Source organism: Brienomyrus brachyistius, chromosome 15 (genome assembly GCF_023856365.1).
Source record: "Brienomyrus brachyistius isolate T26 chromosome 15, BBRACH_0.4, whole genome shotgun sequence".
Taxonomy (NCBI): Eukaryota; Metazoa; Chordata; class Actinopteri; order Osteoglossiformes; family Mormyridae; genus Brienomyrus; species Brienomyrus brachyistius.
Window position 1 is genome coordinate 15,461,043 of NC_064547.1, and position 26,647 is coordinate 15,487,689.

At 46.9% G+C, this 26,647-nt stretch overlaps 1 protein-coding gene and 1 long non-coding RNA gene across 3 annotated transcripts in view; both read left to right on the forward strand.

Annotated features, from left to right (window-relative positions):
* Nucleotides 1–501: 501 nt before the first annotated feature.
* The window catches only part of LOC125708454 (phosphodiesterase 4D interacting protein), a 61,068-nt gene continuing 34,922 nt past the window's right edge, over nucleotides 502–26,647 (forward strand). The window contains 9 exon segments of the mRNA XM_048975981.1: nucleotides 502–1,044; nucleotides 3,102–3,154; nucleotides 3,665–3,732; nucleotides 16,993–17,103; nucleotides 21,210–21,286; nucleotides 24,027–24,150; nucleotides 24,700–24,857; nucleotides 25,632–25,788; nucleotides 26,363–26,416. Of these exon segments, the coding sequence (XP_048831938.1) occupies nucleotides 1,019–1,044; nucleotides 3,102–3,154; nucleotides 3,665–3,732; nucleotides 16,993–17,103; nucleotides 21,210–21,286; nucleotides 24,027–24,150; nucleotides 24,700–24,857; nucleotides 25,632–25,788; nucleotides 26,363–26,416 (828 nt within the window). The 5' untranslated portion in view covers nucleotides 502–1,018.
* On the forward strand, nucleotides 21,798–24,020 carry LOC125708467 (uncharacterized). Of its 2 annotated transcripts, none has more exons than XR_007382482.1 (4): nucleotides 21,798–22,171; nucleotides 22,238–22,435; nucleotides 22,568–22,699; nucleotides 22,832–24,020. It is a non-coding gene; the product is annotated as an uncharacterized LOC125708467 (long non-coding RNA). The 2 variants fall into 2 exon arrangements; XR_007382481.1 differs by having other exon boundaries at nucleotides 22,238–22,369; nucleotides 22,502–22,699.

Consider the following 26,647-nt stretch of genomic DNA (forward strand, 5'->3'; position numbering starts at 1 on the left):
ATAAGAAAAATTATATAAATTATAATCACCTTTTTTGAATGGAATTTCACTATACGGGACTGTTCCCTTTATTGTCCTTATTATTTTATTGTGTATCGTCTCAGAAAAAGTAACTAATCTGCATTTCGGTAACAATGCTGCAAGATATATGGGCCAATGTCTGCGCATTGAAATTTTGGCATTAAAGTGTGAAATAGTTGTAGAAAAGCAATTTTTTTTATTCACTTGATGCGATGCAAGTACTTTAAGTTGAAATAGGGCCCAGGGCATGTAATTTGAGAATTTCTTGGATTTTGCCACCCGGGTGAGGATTAAGGTTCACAGTCTCAGTGAAGTCACTGAAAGGATTGTAACAACGTTTGTGTATGAGAATGATGGAGGATTAAGGTTTGACTGGACAGAATGTGGGGAGTATTTTTATATAGCCTCTGTGCTGTTGACTCATCATTCTGTCGGCTGTCTATATGAAGTGTGAAATATCTTTATAGCTCTTACCCGTTCCTGCAAAAGGATTTCATTTAAGTTAATCACAAGCCGTTTAAAGCAGAATTTTGTCAACGGCAGTAGGGTAGGTCTACCTGTGAAGTCTTTGTTTTCGATGCAACGGGCAAGTCTGAACCTGCCGCTTCCAGTCAGGCATCTTCTCCCAGCTCCACCTTCAAAAAACCATCAGGATTGCATAGCGAACCGACTGAAAAAAGCGGCCGCCCATGCCTAGACAGGAAGTGTGAGTACACACACACACAGTCGGTGGACTTGGCTGGCTGGAACAGAACCGCCTTTCATAAAGTACCTTTTCGCCTGGCCTCGCTGTCGCTGAGACGCTTGGTAGGCGGTCGCCGGTGGCCGGCCACGTCGAGTCTCTGTTCTTGGCTCCATCTGAGAAGCCCGTGACCTCGTGCTGGTGTTCCCCAGTCGTATTTATCAAGAGGAGTGTCCGTACAGTTGGAGTTGGCAGATATCCCTTTTGTGGAGAGCTGGAGATTATTTCATCGTGTGTGCAGGTCAGGACCAGAAGATGAGTGGCTTTTTGTACAGGGGAAGGTAAGTCCTGAGAGAGACAAGTAATAAATCGCTTAGCGAACGGTCGTCAGATTGACTGAGGCGTGTACAGTTAGCCAGTGCCGCGGGTTTTTGCTTGGGAAGAGCACCGACGACAGGATCTAAAGTGAAATGTCTGGGAAGGATCCATCAAAATGTGTTTGGGTTTTAAATCATGGTTTGGGCTGGTCCATCTGAAGTTTGTCAAAGATCTCATGTGCTTTAATTTTTACTGTTTTTCATTTCATTTGTGTTGAAGAAAGCAAGATACTTACAGCTTTCAGACATTTACAGTCGTGCTGTGGGAAGCTGTACTTGTCATTGCATGTAGGGTTGCAAAATTCCAGGAATTTTCTGTTAATTCCCATATATTCCCAGTAATTCCCATGGAAAGCTTATAACTTGGAATATATCTAAAATACCTCCAGCATAACGTCCCATAGAAGGGAAAGTTTCTGAAAAGCTTCTAGAAATTTACTGCCCCTTTGTGAGTCAACAAAACCTAGTCTGTGTGAACTTCAGGCATTTATTCATGTGGTTTAGGAGGTGATCGTTCTGTATTTAGTGTGACCTCTGCCCCGGGTTCGGGGAAATCAGCCATACACAGCAGGTGTACATTGGGGTGACCTGTTGTGTTTGAGTGCTCTGGCTGGGGGGGTACCTCCCCCACCACCCTCTACGTCTTGTTCCTGCAGATTTTTGGGACTATAAGAAGGACTCCCCTGCTGAGCTTCAGAAAGTAGAACAACAAAGCTGGAAACTTCCCTATTGTTGCTGCCCTGAGGGGGATGCTGAAGACTTCGCTTTGCACTCAGCAGTGGGACAGCATGCAGCGGGATAGCATGCAGTGGGACAGCATGCAGCGGGACAGCACGCAGCAGGGTAGCATGCAGTGGGACAGCACGCAGTGGGATAGCATGCAGCGGGACAGCACGCAGCGGGATAGCATGCAGTGGGACAGCTTACAGCGGGATAGCATGCAGCGGGACAGCATGCAGCGGGACAGCACGCAGCGGGATAGCATGCAGTGGGACAGCTTACAGCGGGATAGCATTCAGTGGGACAGCATGTAGCGGGACAGCTTACAGCGGGATAGCACGCAGCGGGATAGCATGCAGCGGGACAGCATGCAGCGGGATAGCACGCAGTGGGATAGCACGCAGTGGGACAGCATGCAGCGGGACAGCATGCAGCTGCTCCTGCTCCACATTCACCCCCCCCCCTCATTACACCCTGTCACTCCCATGCATCGGACATATGTGGCCCAGTGGGCTAACATCCTCCACCTCTGCCGGCTGCCTGCTGCCTCGCTCTCCCCCTGCCAGACCACTAAAGACAGGTTTTTTCAACAACGTCTCTACCGTCTCATTTCAAGAACTGGGCAAACATTATGTGAAAGAACCCTGCCCTGGATACTAGCTGTCTCGGGCTTTTTTTGGACGAAGGTAGCTGTTTGAATAACGAACGTAATGAAAGTGTGATCCTCTATTTTCATCCATGATGTCATTAAAAATCCTGCTTATGACTCCTTGAAGCCGCAATATGGTATTAAAGTGCGTGACCTGATGAAAACCGAAATGTTAGGATGTACCAAAGTACAGTAGAATTGTGGCTGAAGTGTCATTGTCTCTGTTTTATCTCAGTGTTTCTTCAGGAAAATCTCCCACGAAGGGCATTATTTCCTCAAATATTCTCAGAAAGATCTCAGCTGGTTGCTGCAGCAGAGCCCCATGTGAGGATGACTGTCCCTTTGCACAAGCGTGTACACATGGAAAGAGACTGACTGTACAAATATGCAGTTATTTTTCACTGCATAGTCTGAGGGGTTTGGCAGCACGGACTGCAAAGTCAAATTCTGGCGGAACAGACCTATAATCTTTGAGGTGAAAAGGCTCACTGTCACGTATGAGGAGCTCGGGATGCGTTTCATGGCTGTACGACAGAAAAGGGACAGGAAGCAGAAGGTCGGGTGGCTGTGCATTTGTTGCCATGTCAGCGTCATGCGATCAGGGGAAGAGGTACATTCAGAGGACTGCCGCTTACAAATGTTTATTTTGTAGGGACTATGTGGAGAACCGGGAGGTCGTACTGAGGAACAACTGCCACATGACAGGTGAGAGCGAAATATCTTCCATAATGCACCTCTGTTCCGTTATTTGAATATTCAGTAACCCATCTCGCTTCAGTACACATATATAATAGTTCCTTGTTTTGGTTCATTTACTTCCAGTCACATCACAATGGTCTCTGGTTTGCATTCATATTATTTATAATATTGCAGTTTTAGGTGAGTTAATGCTGCTTTAAGTATGCTTTGTCTTTTGTCATCACTGGGCAGGCCGTAGCAAGCCTTACAGCGCCATGCTGCGACGTTCTTTAATCCCTTTCATTTAATGACTTTAAACAGTTAAAGGTTTTCAATTGATTGCAAGTTCAGCTTTCACTTGGCTTAAGGGGACCACTTAGCACATGTCTGCTTCTGCTGGCATTTTTCGCAGAAGTTTTCGCTTTTGAGGAACTATCTGCAATCTGTCCATCGGTGTTCGTGACGTTCAGACCTCCAAGAGCTTCGGTCCATAAATCAGATTTTAATAAATAAAACCATTCGTTCCTGGTTTCACAGAACTGCTGAGTGACGAGACGGAGAAAGGCCCACCTCTCCAGCCACATGCTCTGAGGAAGTTTGAACAGGTATGTGCTTGATGCCTCCTCCGTTAGCTGTGTAAACCACTGTGATTGTGTAGCAATGCTTACATGTTTAGGTGTTTCAGTTCATGGCACCATGGTGTAATGGAACGATAAAAAAAAATATGTTATCATCATATTTAATCGCTATATAATAATTTGTCATAATAGCTAAAATGTTTAAATATAAAATAGGTATTTGAATAGAGGACGTTAAAAGTATTATGAGATATGGGCCCTGATTTCTGCTCTGAGTCACCTCACTGTAATGCTGTGCGGTTCAAAAGTGCTATGATTGGTTGGCAGTTGTCCAGCCTTGGAATGGACCATGGTTGTAATTGGATGGGCTAAAATGAACGAGAATATCTTAATTTTAAATGGTGACTGATAGAAGCTTAGCCTTATACCCAAGGGCATGAGAAAATGAAAAAGTAATTTTGGCTGGATGCATATCAGTTGGTTGAGCTGTAAATATGACTGGGTCTCCTTTGCCTTGCACTCTGCATAGTCTGTAAATGTGTTCTGCGATCTGTGCTAAGTTGTGTTAGGTATGGTAACATTTCAGCATCATCATGCATCTGTAGGTGTGAGGCTATGCCTGCCTGTTCTGTTAAGATACTACATCATTATGCTGTATGGCGATACTCCTACATCATGTATAGTATTATAATACTCCAATATTATTCATTAGCGTAATGTTACAACATCATTATACAGTGTGGTAGTGCTTCAGCATTATTTGTTATGATAATAATACAGCACAATTATGCAGCAGTTAGCATGGCAAATAATGGGATTAAATGCCATTTATGTGACTGTATTTATGGGATTGATTGTTTTTGTACTTTAACCATGGGACTAAACTCGAACTGGGTAAATGACAACTGGTTAATGGTTGGAAAAATTGGGTAAATTTGTAGAGGACAGTGTAAGAAAAGCAATGATGAATTATATCAGGTAGAGCAGCCTGCAAAGCTGGTAGGACTGCAGGGTGGGCGTGGCAGATAGGCTTCTGGGACGTAGCACCACCATCTACAGGGTGGGCGTGGCAGATAGGCCTCTGGGACGTAGCACCACCATCTACAGGGTGGGCGTGGCAGATAGACCTCTGGGACGTAGCACCACCATCTACAGGGTGGGCGTGGCAGATAGGCCTCTGGGACGTAGCACCACCATCTACAGGGTGGGCGTGGCAGATAGGCTTCTGGGACGTAGCACCACCATCTACAGGGTGGGCGTGGCAGATAGGCCTCTGGGACGTAGCACCACCATCTACAGGGTGGGCGTGGCAGATAGGCCTCTGGGACGTAGCACCACCATCTACAGGGTGGGCGTGGCAGATAGGCCTCTGGGACGTAGCACCACCATCTACAGGGTGGGCGTGGCAGATAGGCCTCTGGGACGTAGCACCACCATCTACAGGGTGGGCGTGGCAGATAGGCCTCTGGGACGTAGCACCACCATCTACAGGGTGGGCGTGGCAGATAGACCTCTGGGACGTAGCACCACCATCTACAGGGTGGGCGTGGCAGATAGGCCTCTGGGACGTAGCACCACCATCTACAGGGTGGGCGTGGCAGATAGGCCTCTGGGACGTAGCACCACCATCTACAGGGTGGGCGTGGCAGATAGGCCTCTGGGACGTAGCACCACCATCTACAGGGTGGGCGTGGCAGATAGGCCTCTGGGACGTAGCACCACCATCTACAGGGTGGGCGTGGCAGATAGGCCTCTGGGACGTAGCACCACCATCTACAGGGTGGGCGTGGCAGATAGGCCTCTGGGACGTAGCACCACCATCTACAGGGTGTGCGTGGCAGATAGGCCTCTGGGACGTAGCACCACCATCTACAGGGTGGGCGTGGCAGATAGGCTTCTGGGACGTAGCACCACCATCTACAGGGTGGGCGTGGCAGATAGGCCTCTGGGACGTAGCACCACCATCTACAGGGTGGGCGTGGCAGATAGGCCTCTGGGACGTAGCACCACCATCTACAGGGTGGGCGTGGCAGATAGGCCTCTGGGACGTAGCACCACCATCTACAGGGTGGGCGTGGCAGATAGGCCTCTGGGACGTAGCACCACCATCTACAGGGTGGGCGTGGCAGATAGGCCTCTGGGACGTAGCACCACCATCTACAGGGTGGGCGTGGCAGATAGGCCTCTGGGACGTAGCACCACCATCTACAGGGTGGGCGTGGCAGATAGACCTCTGGGACGTAGCACCACCATCTACAGGGTGGGCGTGGCAGATAGGCCTCTGGGACGTAGCACCACCATCTACAGGGTGGGCGTGGCAGATAGGCCTCTGGGACGTAGCACCACCATCTACAGGGTGGGCGTGGCAGATAGGCCTCTGGGACGTAGCACCACCATCTACAGGGTGGGCGTGGCAGATAGGCCTCTGGGACGTAGCACCACCATCTACAGGGTGTGCGTGGCAGATAGGCCTCTGGGACGTAGCACCACCATCTACAGGGTGGGTGTGGCAGATAGGCCTCTGGGACGTAGCACCACCATCTACAGGGTGTTGATCCCTCCTTCCTTCTTTAACTGGACCATCAAAAAGCCTCACTTTGGTGCTGATCGGAGAAATGAGGCTCATATGAAATCTACATGTAACCCGTATGTGGGATCGATCAATCAGCCTCTACTCATTCAACCCACTGCCAACCATTAAATGAAGCAGTAGGATGTGGTCGCCTATGGGACTTGAAGCTTTTCTGCCCCATCATTCCCATTTAGATCTTCCCACATAATTATGTATTTGAAAAACGGCCTTTCCTGGTGCTCATCAGTGCAGCCGTGGGGATCCCATTGGCCTCACTGCAGCTAAGATCTGCCCAGCTTTTTACTGCATAATTTAATCATATCACTGCATCATACACCATAACTGGACGCCAGTTTACATTGAAAACACAGCCGCACTCCAGAGACAGCCTGCCAAGCTGCACACTCAGCCAAAAGTGCATGCATCTGCAAGGCTTGGGGCTCTTCCTGTTTCATTCCTACAGATTACTAAAAGATTTCCTAGGAATCCATAGCAGGAATGCTGAAAGCTGATTGGCCCCCATAGCAGGAAAGCTGGAATAAAGGCAGTGTGAGGAATAACGGCAGGGTTCAGTGATAGGGCTGCATTGAGGTACACAGTGATTTAATAATCATGAGTCTGCATGAGGCGCAATGAGTCACTGTAATCTGATTAACGGAAAGATGGCCACATGCTCACAGGAATTTGTCCTCTTAAGTTTACATAACATATGTTTTAAAGAAGAAGCCATTTTGGTTTGTTTCTCAGGAATAATTTTGACTGCTGACTCCGGCAAAATACTAACGAAATTTGGTGTAACGGAGCCTTATTTGTCCAAGCAGTATCTAAGGGCACAGAATTCATTATAGTTTGTATCTCGCTTGGTCTTGTGATTGTTCAAGAAGAAACTCTTTTTGTTCTCTTTATAAACCCGTAATTTAGTGTAACAGCGTTTTTGCTGACGTCTCTTATGGAGATATTCCACTTTATGAAATGTGTCGTTCTACCACCAGAAATGAGAATAAAGTCTTTTTATGATGAATATGGTAATATGTAGTTATGTACTGGACGAGCTTTTAACTTGCTTACGCTGTGGTTGATGGTGGAATCGGTTCCTGGTCTGTGACCAGGTGGGCCACACTATTCTCTGGAAATGCTGGGAGATGTTTGCGTATTTACATTAATAAAAAGAAAAACAACCTGTGGTTGATTGGGATCTTTCCATCCCTGGGGAGGGCCAAGCTTATGATTTTGTGGACCAGACCCCCTGGTCCCCTTGTGGAGCCACCTGGTTCATATAGATCTGAGGCTTCATCAGTAAAATCAGAAGGACACAGTTTCCTAACGTCAGGATGCCAGTCAGTATGAGAAACTACAAACTGCACATTAAATGTGACCAGATCTCCGTGTTGTCAAATGGGTGACAGGAGCCGATAGAATGAAACCAGGAGATAAAAAGTGACTCTGAACTCATTGTTCCCAGAAAACAGTTCAGCTGAGGGCTGCATGCATTTCGGATGGCTGCGTCTGTTCAGGAATTCTACAGGCGCATGATTAGACTTTTGTACCGGCTCAAGGAACCAAAGGAATCAAAACACATGAAGTAACAGCACTTGCTCCGGGCAGAACGGCAAACAGAACAATGTGAAACGTGGATAGGAGGCAGGAAAGGGGACTGAATTTGGGTATGGGAGTGGAGCTGGGTGGAGAGGCGTAAAGACAAAAGAGCTATTGCAGGATTAGCACAAGGGAAGTACACAGGAAAACAAAAGGCACACTGGATTGCGGGAAAACGTACAGTAGAGTATAGGCTCAGGTATCAGGGGCTGAACATGGTTTCTAAGGACTGAGAAGGACAGACCTCACTCCTGTATTACTGCCAGTGAGTCACAGGCGTGGTGGACAGACGCATCTGCACCTGATTTTGGCCACCATGCGCCACCCGTCACCTTCCACACGTACAACAGAAAAATCCTCTTCTGCTCAGTGAAATTATGGGAAAACCCCAGTAGCAATTAGTAGCAAACCCCACCATTGCAAAGACAGTGATTATATGTTTGGCTGTGTATGAGTAGCAGGATTTGGCACCTCTGAGTCTCTTGTTTACCGATTAATAGAGGAGAAACAGAAATTCAACACAAAGGGGCCACGATTCTCTGTGCCTCTTGCAAGAAACCATGTTTTCATCTGTCAGAGGCCTGGATCTCTGCCCAAGGGAATTGCTCATTAGCCAGTATGTCAAGGGTACTGATGCACTTCGAGAAAGTATTCATCTCTGTATGTGGTTAAATATACACAAGCTAGATATTTAAAATCTCACAGAATATGGTAGCTTAAAAAGCAAAAAATAAAGTTTAAAGTGGTGGAAATGATTATACATCTTGGCTTTTCTGAGTTTAATGTTCTGAGTTGAATGTATTACCGCCAAGATATTACTTCTGTAAAATCACGCCCAGCTGGGAAACCTCTTTCATATACGTATATATACACACATAAACACGAATAGCAGGTTTGCCTCTCCGTGATGTTTTTTAAAGTTTTTAAGTTTTCAGACTCGCGCTCCACCCTCTGGTCAGAATGAATATTGCACAAAAAAACCTTCATAACAATGGCAACAAAACGCCTTCCACACGAACCGTTATTCTAAAAACAGGAGCGCTGAATGCGATTATATGCAATGACTGAATTCACAGCACAAAATGACTTAAAGCAATACTATGCAGTGTTTGAATGCACCTAAAGTTCTGCTGCACTGCCCCTTTTTTATAAGTTAGTGCAAACTATTCGTAAGTATCGTCTATGGAATTTCATAACCCTGTGCTATGTTTTTAAATACTGTTCTCAGGGAAATATTATAATATATTTGTCAAAGACGAGAGACGAGAGAGTTGGTTAAACTGGTAATAGCTGTCCGCACATGTTTCGGGGTGAATCTGATACCTTTAATTTAAACCTTTAATTTAGACCGATATCTGAAAGTAAACCGTACTGGAGAAACAAGGGTTTCTACATTTTCTCAATTCAACACAACTTGCGCCTGTATTTAATTATATTTGCGTGCTCAGTTATACTAAACGTGCATGGGGCGTATTTATTGGCAAATTCCTGTAACACACGCAGATGGGCTGTAGTTTTTGAAATCGCAGTAGTACGTGCCCTGGGTTTAGACCGGCATGTTCCACATGCTTATAGTCACACAACATGGACAGTTAAGGCCCTGCTTACACGTGGTTTTAAAATGCGTCTCGGTCGATCAGAGCGCTACACACAAGCGTAAATGACGATCAAGACGCACTGTGATCCAATCACTCAAACCTGTAGTGTAAACGCTAATACTTACATGGCCCCAACGAAGATGCGTGGGTTCATGCCTTCAGTATGTCTTTGGACTGTGGAAGGGAAGAGGAGGACCTGGGGGGGCAGAGCTGGATGCTGACCCTCAGTCCTGAGGAGGGAGCATCATACTATGATCCAAAAATCAAAGAGAAGAAAACATTTAAGTTCTAAAAGAATACAATCACGAAATTATACATGAAAGAATAATCAAAAATTATGCCAATATGTAAACATACATGTTAAGGAAATGTATTCATCGTTTGTTGTCTATGTTGTCCTTCCCATACATAGTTAGTAAACTAAGGGGTTAAAATCCTTCTAAAATCCTTCCTTTCTAAAGTGTTTTGGTGGCAGTAATCATGACCCTCAAAGGTCATTGTCCCCATGATCTGATTGTGCAGACTGATTGGCACTAGGGAGGCTTGTGATGTCCTTCTGATTCATTCACGTGAGAAGCTTTGGGGGGTGGCGGTTGGGGGCAGAAGTTGTACCATATGTTCTCCTGATTGATTCATGTGAGAAATGAGGGGGCGGAGCTTGTGCCTTGTGTGTCTTTAATTGATTGGAGACAGAGGGGTAGAGGGCCTACATGACTCCAGGCTCGTAGGAGCAGTTGAGCGTGGCTGTGTTAATGGGCTGGATTTGTGGAAATGCGCCTACATTTGGAATGGGGCAGTTGGGGTCAGAATCCTGTACAAATCTTTCACAGTAGAAAGATTCAGCTTAAACTCTCCATAGATACAGCTGCTTTTGCATGGACAGACATCCAAAAATATCCCTAAATTCCTCCTCCTATTTTTAACTCGGCTGACAGTATAGCATCTGTTCCTGCTTTCACTTTTCTTCATGCTCAGGGCCCCAACTTCCCATCTACACCACTGACCAACCGAAGTGAGGTTTTGTGCCATGTGACTCACCGGCGATGCGCATGTTCTAGGCCTCATTGGCCCCGGGTGAGGCCATGTAAGGGGAGGATGCTGACATGAGGACATGATCACCTCTGACTCCCCTCCCATGTTGAGTTAATGTGGCCCAATTCAGCAGAGCTTCACTGAGTCCTTCAACCCCCCCAAGCGGTCTTCATTGATGAGGTTCTCTCCTGGCCTTTCAGACTTTCATAGGACCTGATGGGTGGTCGATTTTGGGTGGAGGTGTAGATGTGGTGTGTTACAGCTGTTCAGAGAAGGTTCCACCTCACAGGGCCACACATGACAGATAATGACGCTGCTGCCTTCCTTCATTGGCTGATCAGCCCCATTGAATATCACACAGCCAGTCACACATAGTGCCGCATGAATATTACATGGTCTGGGCTGCCTGGCAACTTCGTGAGTGTCAATGCAGCCTCACACATCTGGGGCTGTGGGTTCAATTCTAGCCTCATGTAGGTGGAGGTAGGTGGTTCTCTGTGTGCTGGGATAAGCCGCCGGCTCCCCAAGGCCTTGTAACAAATAAGCTGTTATAGATCGTTTTGACCGCCAACTCAGAGATGTCCGTCCTTTCATTTTCCTGGTATTTTTGTCCACTTTTTTACACCCCAATTTCACCTTGTTTATGACTGAGTATCCAGGTGAAGCTGGGAGTGTTTTTCAAATGCCCTGTACCCCCCCCCCCCTCCCCAATACACTCACACACCAAGGTGATCTCTGTCTTTACAACCTGCGTAGGACGTGACCCCAGAGGTCAGCTGCTTCCAGGGGACTGTGTCCAAAGGGGCCCTACTGCAGGAGACAGCCAAGCTTCAACGGCTGACTTCATCTCCTTCACACTTCATGAGAGAGAGAGGGCGAGAGAGAGCGAGAGAGAGAGCGAGAGAACGAGAGAGAGAGCGAGAGGGCGAGAGAGAGAGCGAGCGAGAGGGCGAGAGAGAGGGCGAGAGAACGAGAGAGAGAGCGAGAGAGAGGGTGAGAGAGGACGAGAGAGAGGGCGAGAGAGAGCGAGAGAGAGGGCGAGAGGACGAGAGAGAGGACGAGAGAGAGAGAGAGCGAGAGAGAGGGTGAGAGAGGACGAGAGAGAGGGCGAGAGAGAGGGCGAGAGAGAGCGAGAGAGAGAGCGAGAGAACGAGAGAGAGGGTGAGAGAGAGAGCGAGCGAGAGGGCGAGAGAGAGGGCGAGAGAACGAGAGAGAGAGCGAGAGAGAGGGTGAGAGAGGACGAGAGAGAGGGCGAGAGAGAGCGAGAGAGAGGGCGAGAGAGAGGGCGAGAGAACGAGAGAGAGAGCGAGAGAGAGGGTGAGAGAGGACGAGAGAGAGCGAGAGAGAGCGAGAGAGAGGGCGAGAGGACGAGAGAGAGGACGAGAGAGAGAGAGAGCGAGAGAGAGGGCGAGAGAGAGAGAGAGAGGGCGAGAGAGAGAGAGGGCGAGAGAATGAGAGGGCGAGAGAGAGGGCGAGAGAGAGGGTGAGAGAGAGAGAGGGCGAGAGAATGAGAGGGCGAGAGAGAGGGCGAGAGAGAGGGTGAGAGAGAGGGCGAGAGAGAGGGTGAGAGAGAGGGCGAGAGAGAGAGAGGGCGAGAGAATGAGAGGGCGAGAGAGAGGGCGAGAGAGAGGGTGAGAGAGAGGGCGAGAGAGAGGGCGAGAGAACGAGAGAGAGGGCGAGAGAGCGAGAGAGAACGAGAGAGGGCGAGAGAACGAGAGAGAACGAGAGAGAGAGCGAGAGAGAGGGCGAGCAGTAGGAATCTAACAGAGGGGGGGAGTCTGGTCTCTGCCCACCTTCTCCTTCTCTGTCTACCCACCTCACATTCAGGCCCAGTTTGACACTTTTGCAGACGGCGGATAAAAAAAATGCAAATAAATCTACTGAGGTTGTATTTTGACAGCTTAACGTCATAAAACTAACACCCCCCCCCCCTCACTGTGGCTTCTGTGTCTGCTTTTTTAATGACGAGGGAGGAAAATCTTGCTTTCTAACCGTAACCCCCCCCTAACAGCTGATGGCAAGCCCTCCTCAGAAACCAACATAAAGCTCTTAAGAAAATAACAGCAGAAGTGTTATTCCAGTCCCGGTGCCATACGCCAGTGTTACTCAAACTGGTCTTCGAGGACCCCAGAGGGTCTGCATTTTTGACCAGGAGCTGGGAGGGAGGAAAAATGTGGGCTGTTTGGGAGGGAGCAAAAATGTGGGCTGTCTGGGAGGGAGCAAAAATGTGGACCGATTGGGGTTACCCAAGGACCTGGTCGATAAACACTGCCCACTGTTGCCTGGAATACACTCCAGGCCTTACCTCCATGATCCAGTTCAGGGTAAGCAGTTGGAAGACAGATGGGGGAGGGTTGGATCTGTTTTGGGTAAATTGTAGACAGTCTAGTTGTTTTTGAGTGTAAAATTACCCTTGCTGTCTACATGCATCCTACAAGACGTCCATAATGCCATGAACCTGAATACGCTGAAGGAAACTCCCTGTATATCTGAATTCCTGAGCTCCAGTTCTGTATTGGACTTCGCTGACCCGTTACTGGTCACTGAACTTCACACCATCCCGCTAGTCCGGCCTGCGAATCAAAGCCTTGCTGTAAAAAACACGCCTCTATGTGTCCCCTTGGTTCCCTTCCCAAAAATTCAGGAACCACATGGCAGGGCTGGGACACGTCGAGACTCATGTTTACATGTTTATGTAACACATGGACTGACGACACAGGATATCTGTGGAGGATATATAAGGCGCATGACGTTACAGGAAGCGATGTGGTCTGTGCTTACTGGGGATGCACTTATACTAATATATTTGGTGGCAGCTATGGTTGTGGGCTTCATTACCGCCCTGTGTATGTGTGTGTGTGTGTGTGTGTGTGTGTGATTATGTTTATATTACATAGTGGGGACCACATTTTCAGGTCAAAAATGTCAAATGCCAGGAGTCTTGTATTTCATTTGGTTGCTTATGGTTAAGGTTAGGGATGTGTAGGGGTTAAGGCTGTCATTGTTAGGATTAGGGCATTTTTCATAGAAATGAATGGACAGTCCTCACAAAGATATGAATAGAAACTGTGTGTGTGTGTGTGTGTGTGTGTGAGGGATATTTGTAAATTTTCCCTGTGTCTGTATGGTTGCGTCCTCTCATAGTCCAAAACCATGCAGCTTGGGGTCTCAATATTGCCTATAGTTTATGAGGGTGCATGTTCTGTGATAGACATTTATCTCTTCCGGGTTGTTCTCTGCCTCATTCCCTGCACTGCCGTATGACCAAAATCAATGTGCTAAGCAAAGAAGTGAAATTTTTGCTGTTTGCAGCATGCTATGAAAATTCTGTAGTATCTTTGGGTCAGGAGTTCAGTTAAAAGGCTTTATTCTGTTTGCCAACGTGATTTCATAATGTGATTTCACTAATCCTGAGGTAAGCAAATGACACCCTAATGGTTTAACTGAGCTCTTCCTCCAAGCTGCTTCAGTCAATGGTTAATGTTTAGCTGTTTTGTCAAGCGTGATGTGACAGCACGAGATCCGTTCTCTTGCTACATTGCTGCCACGTGGCTGAATGGGCTGAGCTTGCCTCAGGGAGCTGGGAATCTCCTGCTGCGATGGGTTTACAGCCAGCAGGAGACCAGAGTCCTCTTTCTGGGAGCAGCCTGAGGCTCGGTGGGCTGAGACTCGGTGCCCAGCTCTCGGCACATCTGTGGGTCCTTGAGCAAGGCTCTTAACCCCCAGCTCCCTGGGCACCATTACAGGTGGCTGTCCTTCACTGGCGAGCTTGCTCGCACCTATAGAGGGCGAGGGTATAGAGGGTAGGGCAAAAGAGAATTTCCCCACCGGGGTCAGCGACGTAGACTCATTCTGTTCCACACCACAGCCGGTATGAATTTTGGTTGATTTCTGTAGTGTCAGGAATTATTGCTGAAATATTACTTGCCTCGTTAGATCTCGTCGTGTCTTCCGACAGGCATCCATTGGTTGTTTGATCTCGTTCTGGTCTGAGGTGCACAGTCCCTGATCTGAGCCCAACTGCGCAGCCGTTAGGGCCTCTGGCCATATTAGCGTCTTTTGGGGCCCTGAGTTCACATGGTAGATTTGTCTCTGTACCTCACTTTGACCTCAGCTGCACAGTCGCTTGGTCATCTGGCCTTAATCCAATCAGAGTGTTCAGTTCACAAGGCAGATTTTGTCTCTGTAACTTGTCTCTTATATTATTTATATTATTTTTATTTCTGTATTCTTATTCTTGTATTTTTTATATTCTTTACTCTTGTAACTCTTTCTTGCTATCTGTCTGGAGCTGTGATAACACACACATTTCCCCACTGTGGGATCAACAAAGTCCTATCTTATCTTATCTCATCTTATCTTATCTTATCTTATCTTATCTTATCTTATCTTATCTTATCTTATCTTATCTTAATTTTGAGTTCAGATGCACAGACAGAAGCTGTCTGTTCTGTCGGCTATGTTCAGTATGCTCAGGAGCTGTGGGCTACTGTACGGACTTGGAGTGCACTCCTCCTGTAAACATCTGCTTTAACATGAGAGTAATGCTCTAACCCCACTGACGTGTCAACAATCTCACAGACACTCCCTTAACTCAGGCTCTTGTTAGAGCGAAATGCTTCAGAGCAATTTATTGTCCTCCTGTAGCTGTGCAACAACCGGTCACGTTTGTCCAAAAGTACCAGGACCCGCAGTGATGCTCCGGCTCCCACGGATCCTATCTCTCCCCATTTGTGGCTCTCTGGAATTCCAGTCCTCTGAATCGGATTTCCAGTAACAGCTCGCTAAAAATAGACGCCACCAGCCGTGTGTTTTGCCGCGTCTGTACTGCGGGGTGTCGGCAGACACGGCCGTCCCGGTCAGTGGAGCTACAGCACCACCGTCGGACAAAAAGCGCTCAGCACCAGCTCTTTAACCCCTTTTTGATGCCTGCCGTCTTATCATATGCAGTTTGGCGTCAGCGTTCCGCGTAGCTACCGAATTTCTTATTGGATGGAGCAGCGCAGCATATTCTTGCTACATTCTGTTTTAAGGTTAAACAATACCCAGTAACTGCAAAACATACCTGGGCAAATGGGATGATCTATAGAAAGAGGTACTACAATACCTACTAAGAAATAATAGGATCAATGAATGGGCATTTTTATTCAAATCAACAAATGTATTTCATCCCTTGGTGCTCGGACTTGCAGGCCCCAGGACCTATGTCTCTTGTTTTAACCAGTACATGCTATCCTTATGTGAACTGTCGTAACCCACCCCCCACACACGCACACACACACACACACACACACACACTCACTGTGCTCTGTGTTATGAGCTCAACCGCAACTCACTGTTGGCTATAGATAGCAAACCCAAGTGCTTATTTACGTCGCTGAGTATTTGCCTATTTGTTTATGCCTGTGACGTCACGGTAAATTCAGAGTCTCCTCCTCTGCTGGGAAACCCTCGCAGGGTCATAGTTAACAGATACTGCTCTCAAGATCAGAACTGCAAACGATGGGTTTTGCCTATTTGTCACAATTAAATCATGGCAAATGAGGAGATACAGTATCTTAGTTCAGTAAATTGCTGTTTTTTCTCACGTTCCGGCGAGCTTTTGGCGTCGCACTTATTCCCGGAGAGTCACCATTTATTCTCTTCTTCACATAACGGCATCATACATGCAGCACCAGCACTTATTAGCTGTCTGCAAGTGTAGTTGTACAATAATAAAATAATTTAGACACAGTATTTCACTTCTGAAGAACTTGAAGTGTTTTAATTCACGTCATAAATATATCTTATTCTTAAAATGCTTTTTTTTGTTTGATTTAACCATTTACTGGTTCTACAGCTGACTTGGGTGGATCATGGATTTGAGACTTTTCTGTTCCAGTGTGAGATTAAATATGTGTAATAAATAAATGAATGGACATTTAAAGATAAGCAGGTGCTTGGCGGTTGTTGAGACTCTGTCCTGCTCTAGCATGGCCCCTGACGCCAGGGGGAATTAGCTGAGAGAGGCACACATCTGACCCCCCCCTCCCCCCCCAAGCCTCTCCTGATCCTCCCCTCTGTCTCCCTTTTTTCAGTCTAGTTCTCCTCGGCCAGGGTCTGCTTCTATGCCACTTGTGCCTGTATCAGTGGAGGCCTCCGGGTCTCCTAGGATTACTGGCATGCCTTACGGAACCTAAAAAAAGCTGCAGATCCTCCTACTATTCCCACCCCCTGCAAACAGACTTGTGGCTAAGGGCGGGGTTTGGGGGGTTGGGGGGGGGGCTTGAAGTAGGGTCTCAAGCCCTCACTTGTCATGTGTGCCACATTTAGCACTGGGCGTATTAATGCTGTTACCCACTGGAACGTAATAGCGTTATCAGCCACTGAATCTGAGTTCGCGTTTGGCTGGCGTTTCCTTCCAATCTGCTGCCTTTTCGCGGGACCGAGGGGCTCCAAGATGCCCCTGCCGGACCTGCCATGTCTAACGGCTACCGCACCCTGTCGCAGCATCTCCACGACCTGAAGAAGGAGAACTTCAGCCTTAAGCTTCGCATCTACTTCCTGGAAGAGCGCATCCAGCAGAAGTATGAGGAGAGCAGCGAGGACGTCCATAGGAGGGTGAGTGATGACACCTGGGGGTATGATCTCATGCGGGGAGGGGGGGTATTGATGAGTGAGGCCGGACGGGTGTGTTGGTACACAGCAGGCTGGTTTTTGGATGCTTTGATTGATTAAAAACCACGGCCATATGGCAGAAAGTTTATCTTCATGTATCCCCTATGACAGGGTTTTCCTGAGTGAACATGTAAATGTTGATTTGAATATTTCATGCATTGAACTTTCTGGCTATGAGATCCATCGCAATCAGCCCTGGTCAATATGATACTGGCGAGTCTCAAAGCTATTTAATTTCTCAGGGGTCTAGATCTGACATTATTCGAATTTTAAAACTGTCTCGGGTCTTTGGGTCTAGATTTAATGCTATTAAAAATGTCAGAAAAATGCCTTAAGATGCATAGCAACTGTTTTCATTCGATGCTGTGTAAATAGCTCCGAAGGCATATTAGATTGTCGCATTTCCTTACTTAAGATGCTCTCTCAGGTTTGTCACCTCATCTGGCCCTGAAGCTCTTAAAGCACGTCATCACATTGTGCGCCTTCATATTGTTGTTTCCTGAATGTGGATGGAGCTGAATTTGCAATGTCGTTGTTGCACTAGCAATGCAGAGTTTTGAATTTGAACCCCTTGTTCATGTGTGGACCATCTGAAGCAGCACTTTTTCCTACTTCCTGTATAGCACGACAGGTATAGATCTTCCGTGTGCTCATCCTGAGTGTGTGTCGAAAGCGATGATGTGATTCCTAAATCCCACAACCATTCTCTTATCCTCTGTCTTGTGGCACCGTTCAAAGGTTCTGTAAATTCGTTATAGATAAGATTAAACACAGAGAAACCACACAGACTGGCTGGGTGAAGATGAAATTTCCTTACAGCTTCTATTCTTGACTGTTGCAGAAAAGCTGATGAGCACAGAAATGGAGACGCTGAAGATTAGATTCACAGACAATAGTATAGTATCAGTTTGGAAGATTAAAATGTGGTTAAACCAACTATGACAAGGATCCCATCTCCTGTAAACTTTAACTAAAAACAAGATTCTTGCTATATGAATGAATTACAATCAGTGAATTTTCAACTTATTATGCATTGTTTACATATAATATAGTAATGAATGACTGAACTCATTTGAAATCTATAATGTAGATTAAAAATAGTTTTATGTACATTTCAAGTAATTTTTTAAGCAGAAACAATATATAATATGAATGTATTTTATCCAAACACACACATATCTTCTTCTAGCATTTCAATTAACTGCATTTTTTCAATGAATCCACAAGTAGCCAAAAATTAAAATAAATGTTTTCTGGCTGTGTACTTATTATTTTAAAGGCGATTGTCTCCAGTGTCAGAAGTTTCAGTCACTGTTACATATTCAGATAATCCTTAAAAGGTCATGCACTGCTGCCACTCACTGCATATGTATGCATATGTGCTGTATATTTCACCTATAATTATATTTCTGTCTGATTTTTGATCGATTCGTTCGATGTAAACACTTACACAGCCATCACAAAGTCATAGATAATATGAACTCGGACATAAATCTCGAATCTTATGGGTACGTGCAGTTTTGTCCTTTTCTGAAAGCAAGTATCACAGACTTTTATCTCATTATTAAGGATTATTTTATAAGTAATTTGGTCAAATATAATTCAACCAAAGCCAACTGATACACAACTGGATTGTGGTGTTTTCTCTAAAAACCACACAGGCTATCGGACAACAGGCGGTTAACGTGTCTATATGCTATATATGTTTGTGTCCTGTTGTGAATTTGCTCTTCTTATTATAAAAATGCCTTCCCCCTACTGAAATAGATCTGGATTGAGGGAAGTTGTTTTAGGTCTGTTATTGTTTTGATGAGATCTCACACTTGGAGAAAGTTCTCACGTTTGTTTCTGCATCTGTGTGAATCATTTTTCTTAGCCTTCAGTCCGCTTTGTTTCTGTCAGTTATCAACTGATTGTGTCTCTTGCAGAGACTTACTGTAGGAAGAGTCAGACAGTCACAGTCTTTCTCTCTCTCTCTCTCTCTCTCTCTCTCTCGGCACGTGGGGCCAGTTAAAAGGGTCTCTGTTGCCAGCTTATGGAGGTCAAAATAACAGGTGGTCTTATTTTTAGCATTGTGTGGCTCCTAGGAAATGAGGCTAACATCACGGATACTTAGCATACGCTAAGTGCCCCTGACAGGGGCTGTTTCCATGATAATGTGCCCCTTCTCACGTCTTTCCACTAACCTGCTGAAATTCAGCTTTTTTTATTCTCCACACGGACTGCGTCAGAGGTGATTGGTCTTTTATAGACTCCTAACTACTTGTTCCTCTATATTACACCAAGAAACTCCATGGCTTCTAAATTTGATGCTCCAGTAAACAAAGAAAAGTCTCCAGAACTCAAGTCCTTATCTGTCTAAATTGACAAACACAGATGAGAAAAGTGGCCGGGGGCCGCTAGAATATATTTGTTTGTGTAGCCCCCTGTCTTCCTTTCAGCACTCTTGCATTCACCCAGCTGACCCCTCTTACTGTAGAACTCAAGACAATTAGCCAAATGAGTGTCAGTTAGGCTTCATTAGCTGAAGGGTCTGTGTGAGTTTGCTGTTCAGTTGCCAACCCTGAGCCTGACACCAGTATGCAAAAGTCTGGGCAAATGTTTATATTTTGTATGAAACTAATATTGCAGTTGGCTTCAGATGAGCGATACGAAGTCAGAGATCAGAACGGGGATGGGCTAGGTGTGAAATTCTACAATAAGGTGCTTGGGGGACAGTGTGTGGCTCGGTGGGGTGAGCCTCTGTTCCCGTGATCGGAAGGTGACTGGTTCAGGCCCGGTCTAAGCAGAATAGCCCCCCCCCCCAACGGACTCGACTGGAGGTGGCTATCCTTTGCTGCCAGGCTTGCGTTCACCTATATATGTCCCTGTGTGTCATGCAGAGCCAGAGGGGGGTATGTGAAAAGAGAACATTCCCCACAGGGATCAGCGAAGTGTGTTTATGGTTATTGGTGCCATGGGCAGCGATCTGCTGTTGTGGGTGAGAGAAGAGGGGGAACCAACAGTTACAATAAAATAGAGCAAAGAGCTACCATTGTCAAACCGAAAAGCCTAAATACGGCCCACTGACGGGGCGTTATTTTCAGCATTAGCACGCTAGCCAAGACGCTAGCTGATGAAAAGGCTGTCTGTGATGCAGGTGGACGTCTGTGCTGGGGAATAATGAGCATCACCTGCCACCCAATGGGCTCTGGCGTTGTTGCGCTATAAATAAAAGGTAACCGACACCGGCTGTAGGCCCGAACTGGCGTTAAGTTACATTTAGACGGATCGCCTGCGCAGATCGCCTGCGCAGATCGCCTGCGCAGATCACCTGGCGTTCCGCAACTGCACACACCCTGAAATGTGCCGACTTCGGGACCGGGACCGTTTTCAGAACAGCAGCCCAGTGCTGGTGTGTCTAGCATCTGCATAGGCAGGACTCCGGAACCTGGACTTGAATGGCCTTGTGTCGACTCCCCTCGGCCCCGACCTCGGGCTGAAAGCTTATTGGCTCGGCTCAGTATCACCGAGCCTCAAAATGCTCATCAAATCCGGTGCCAAGATGCCGCACGCAAAGCTGTAGATAAAGTAAAAGGTTAATCAGTTACCACCCTGAAGCACGCATTACATCCCGCCAGAGATGATTATTATGGGAATGCCTCGTCTGTCGCAGTCATGGTTGGTGTGTCTGGCTGCCAGCGTACCAGGGCATGAATAGCAACAAGTAACTTCATAAAATATAAATAGTGAGTGTTTTTATCCAGGGTCCGGGGTGCTATCTCCACGTTTATGATAGCCCACATTCTATCAGTGGGCTTTTTAAAGCTTGTGTCAGTATATAAATGTCACAAAAGTAATAAATTTAGCTCTTTTTAAAGCAGCTGTAAAACACCGTTCAATGGAAACATCAGAGCAAAACTTTCCGTGCTACTCAAAATATTTCGGGCATATAACCCAGAACCTACCGGCGTGCCGGACTTTGTTTTAATCATGTATATTTTTCTTAATTCAAATTGCTGGCCTCGCCTTTTAATTTCTTCGCTTTTTCTGTTGTTTTCCCGTTTCAGAACATTGAGCTGAAAGTGGAAGTGGAGAGTCTGAAGCAAGAGTTACAGGAGAAACAGCAGCTGCTTGATAATGCCCTGTAAGTAATGTGCTTATTATTATTATTATTTGTATGATTTTGTACGATTTTTCCATCATAGGGCAAATGTTATGAACACATCTAACTGCTGTTACACATGTTGAGAGCCAGCTATATAATAATCATGTAAATATTGTCATTTTACTGCAGTAACCACACATAGCCCCTAAGGTCCTTTAGCTGACGTTCAGAAATGCCAGGTATTCCGTCCTCAGTCTGCGGTGTCACTGTATGGAAGCCCGTTTGTGCCGGTGATACCTGCCCTTCCGAGACTAGCCTGCAAACAGACTGGGACTCGCCTTTCAGGGGTGGCCACACAAAGGTCAGCGATAGTGCTCTTAGTTTGACACGCCTTAAGGGCACAGCTGACAATGCTGGCAGCTCTTTCTGGGCTGCAAACTGATACCCCTCCTCATATAAAGCCCTGTTGGAGGCGACAGGGACCGGAGGGTGTGACACTTGTGAGAAAGACCACATGCAGCCCTCTGGGGCCTCATAGGATTGGGTAGCTAAGTTAGAGTGTGGCCTCACACCTCCAGGGTGTAGGATCCAATCCCAGGCTTGTCTTTTTATTGTTATTAAGACTGCATAGTGTCTCAGAGCGAATCACTGTGGCCTCACACCTCCAGGGGTGTAGGTTCCAATCCCATGCTCGTATTTTCATTATTATTGTTACAGCCGCATGGTGGCTCAGTTCTGTAGTCCTGTGGCCTCATACATTCTGGGTTGTGGGTTTGATTCCTGGCTCACTGTGTGTGTGGAGGCTTCTGGATCGTCTGGTTTTCTCTCACAGTTGCAAAACTGGAGTTGCCCATTGTAGGTCAGTGTCTGCCTTGTGTTGGGGGGATAGGCTCCAAGCTCACCACAACCCGGTACTGGATAGAGGTTTGGCTCTTAGATGTGTTTTGTGGGATAGGATCCAAGCTCACCACAACCCGGTACTGGATAGAGGTGTGGCCCTTAGATGTGTTTTGTGGGATAGGCTCCAAGCTCACCACAACCCGGTACTGGATAGAGGTTTGGCCCTTAGATGTGTTTTGTGGGATAGGCTCCAAGCTCACCACAACCCGGTACTGGATAGAGGTTTGGCCCTTAGATGTCTTTTGTGGGATAGGCTCCAAGCTCACCACAACCCGGTACTGGATAGAGGTTTGGCTCTTAGATGTGTTTTGTGGGATAGGATCCAAGCTCACCACAACCCGGTACTGGATAGAGGTGTGGCCCTTAGATGTGTTTTGTGGGATAGGCTCCAAGCTCACCACAACCCGGTACTGGATAGAGGTTTGGCCCTTAGATGTGTTTTGTGGGATAGGCTCCAAGCTCACCACAACCCGGTACTGGATAGAGGTTTGGCCCTTAGATGTCTTTTGTGGGATAGGCTCCAAGCTCACCACAACCCGGTACTGGATAGAGGTTTGGCTCTTAGATGTGTTTTGTGGGATAGGATCCAAGCTCACCACAACCCGGTACTGGATAGAGGTGTGGCCCTTAGATGTGTTTTGTGGGATAGGCTCCAAGCTCACCACAACCCGGTACTGGATAGAGGTTTGGCCCTTAGATGTCTTTTGTGGGATAGGCTCCAAGCTCACCACAACCCGGTACTGGATAGAGGTTTGGCCCTTAGATGTGTTTTGTGGGATAGGCTCCAAGCTCACCACAACCCGGTACTGGATAGAGGTTTGGCCCTTAGATGTCTTTTGTGGGATAGGCTCCAAGCTCACCACAACCCGGTACTGGATAGAGGTGTGGCCCTTAGATGTCTTTTGTGGGATAGGCTCCAAGCTCACCACAACCCGATACTGGAGGTTTGGCCCTTAGATGTGTTTTGTGAAGGTATTTTAAGGAGCCGTTCATTCACTATGTCCTTAACGTTACGCTACTCCTGCTTTTGAATGTGAAATGCAGAAGGCATCAGCGGTAAGGCCCCCGACAACCTTCATCTACAGTTTAGCTGCTGATTTAGCTAGCCGGGTCGGCACTGCTGCACTGCTGGACTCCAGTGCATGAGCGGCAGTCAGGGGCAGCAGCTGTTGAAAGGTGAGCCCCGCGGCACCACTGCCAAAAAGCTGCCCTGGAAATCACTCTCACTTCGTCGTATCCGGTGCCGGGCAGCGGGATCGTAGAAAGCCGCCAGGCTGATGCACTGACATACGTGACCAGAAGTAAAATGGCCGAAACTACATCGTCACTCCATTAGCAGCCGGCGCTAAAACCGCAGCCTACCGCTAACTTTATTCCTGTCTCCCTTTCGGTTTTTTCCTTAAATCGTCAACCTCTTCTTCAATTTCTGCTGCGTTGTATGGCTTTTTAGAATATTCGATATAGCCGCCCCCCCCAGCCAGCCCCCTAAATGGAGAACGTGTTGGGGTTGTATTTCAGTTAGCTGAGCAGCTGGGCTGGCTGATGCACCAAGGGCTCCCAACAGTAACTATCCTGAGCAGTCAGGTCGTTTTGCGTAATTGACATGTTGTGAATAATACATTAGAGTGTTTTATTTTTCAAAAGGAAAATATGTGCATTATTTATTAACTTACAAGAATATTCTACGTTCAGATTTTTGTTGTTATATATGGACTGTTACTCGTACTATTGGGGTGTGAGTATCCGTTCTGGACTGAAACCCGCAACCTTTTGGGCTGAAGCGTACAGCTAAAAACCATATCCACACATGTCCATGGACCCAGCTGAAGTATTTTTTTTTAAATATTCCGCATTCATGCCTCCTGCTGTTCTCCGATAGGTCCACGGTAGAGAGCTTGACCAATCACAATGAGGTGGAGTTGCAGCGGCGATGTACGGAGAGGCAGCAGGAGATCGACCACATGCAGGAGATCCTGCAGACCAAGATCCAGCTCCTGCAAGAAGTATGACTCTCTCCCCAGTTTACTCCCCAGAGTATAGCTGCCAGAGTATAGTTTACTATACTTACTCAAAACGACATGTGTATTTCTAGTTCACTCTGTGTGCAGACTTTACATTATACCCTGTAAATACTAACACTAAAAGGCACCCCTTACATCATGTACCCCTGAGTGAATCTGTTTTGAGGTGGTGTGACTGGTTTGGTGGTTTTACGCCTGTAGGGTCATGGATTTACCCCCAATATGTGTGTAGAGTTTGCATGTTCTCACCATGTTTTTTATATGTATTCATGTTTGCCCAACATGTGCTTAGGTCCTTAAATAGCCTTTAGCATGTGGCTGCGTGTATGAGTGAGTCCCCTCCAATGGACTGGTGTCCCTGTGCATTCTGGGACAGATCCTATACTGTTATACCCTATACTTGTTATGGAAGAGAGCCGCATAAAACTGTGTGCTGGTTCTGTTAACCAGTTCATTTCCAATGCTTGGTAGTCGTCATTCTTACTCCTGCACCATGACGGTTTCCTCACCGCACCAATCTCGCGAACGCAGGAAGCCAACCTGGCACGTAGCGAGGCGGAGAAGATGGCCACCATGGCGGAGTCTGAGTCGCAGCGGTGCCTGGCCCTGGAGAGGCAGATGAAGTGCCAGGAGGACATGCAGGGTCTCCCTGGGGCCACTCTGCTCGACAGACTGACCGAAAAGGACAAGTGAGGCACTTTGGCATTATGGGTTATAAAGGAGCTAAAACCAGAAACCACCTTAAAACCTGAACCAGAAAGCAAATAAGAAAAAAGTGATACCTGCTGGAATGAGCGTGTATGATATTTTGGTCTTCGTCATGTCGACATCTTACGGTTGGCAACAGGTTAGCTAGCAGGGAGGGTAAACTTTTGACTAGTCTATAAATACCTGGAATATTACAGACTGGAAGCGTTGGCTGCTTGCTGGTCTTGCCGCCCTTCAATTCTGTAGCTGACCGCGGCCGTAGTGCCCCCACTGACAGACAGCGATGCACAAGACAGGGACAGCGGGGACCTGTCCTCAGGGCGGGACCCATACAGTGTGCTTCCGGAGGGATTAACCACGTAGATCAGGCAGAGCTCGGCCCTTTGAATAATGTCCGGAATGTAACTATGTATTCCTATTGAATTTGAAGGGATTGCTGTGATTTGCCACACGAGAGAGCTGAGGTAAAAATATGGGACCTGTAATCTGAAGCTCGCCAGTTCGAATCCCACCGTCAGCAGGGTGGTTGTGGCTGGGCCCTTGACTTTTAACCCCCAGTGTCTGGCTGGGCCTGCTTTCTCAAATGTGTGTCACTTAGAATAAAACAATTAAATTTAAACGAATAAATATACTAAAGAGAAGAAAGATGATCACGCCTCACGGCCTGAAAATGGCAACATCTACACTGCTGGAGGTTCACTGGTGACAGGAGAGAGTAGAGCTTGGACTGGTGACCGATCCTCCTTGCCCCGCAGGGTGATCGAGGAGCTGACTCAGGCCCTGCACTCCAAGGAGGCCCTGGTTGATCAGCTGGCAGAGGAAAAGGCCTCCCTGCAGGGGCGCGTGGACCAGCTGGAGGACCAGGTGCAGGACCTTTCAGACTCCCTCCAGCAGAAGGAGCAGGATGCTGAGGTGGGCCCAGGCCGGAAACACGCCTGTCGGCATCAACACTCACCATGGTCACTGGCTTTCCAATACAGCTCACCATAATATCAAAGGCCCAACACTGATACAGTCCACAGAGACTGGAGCCGGAATATTGTGGATTTATTGGTGCATTGTGTTTCTGTTGAGAAATGTTGTGAGTGAATTTGCAATATGTGACGCAGCACCTCGTACTTTTCCACATAATACTCACACTGCCCAGAAAATATGACTTAATACTCAGCTCACTAGAGTCATGTTTCATATGTATATATATATATTATTATATGCATGTATGTAAGTGTAACATAACCACGACATGAAAACCTTTTTTCCAGTATTGATATGTGAATACCATGAATATCCGATTTTCTGTTATTTATGAGTGTTGTTTTATAAATCCTCATTGATTAATGTCATTAATTTGCATGATAATCTATATGAAAAGGGAGTTAAAAATGTAGCTGTTTTTGAATGGAGAGGCGACATTCTGCAGTCCCAGCACTGCATGAACGCCTCCTCCAATCCCAGCACTGCATGAACACCTCCTCCCTGCTTGCAGTTTTACCAGGACGAGTTGGGCCGGGAGAAACTGCGCATTCAGCAACAGATGCAGGTATGTGGGTCAAATTCTACTGGCCAGCCCTGACTACTGTGCTCCCCTCCACATCCTTTTCAGTGATGTGCTGCTAGAGGTCGCCCTCTACTGGAAGTCATCTCACACTTCATCTGGGCGGTCAAAGTATGTAGCAGTGGCTATGCCAAGCCCTGTGCGTGTCATATAGCGTGTCATGCTTTAAAGGAAGTCAGACATGAAAATGTTTGTACTCAAAGCTCAGAACCTCAC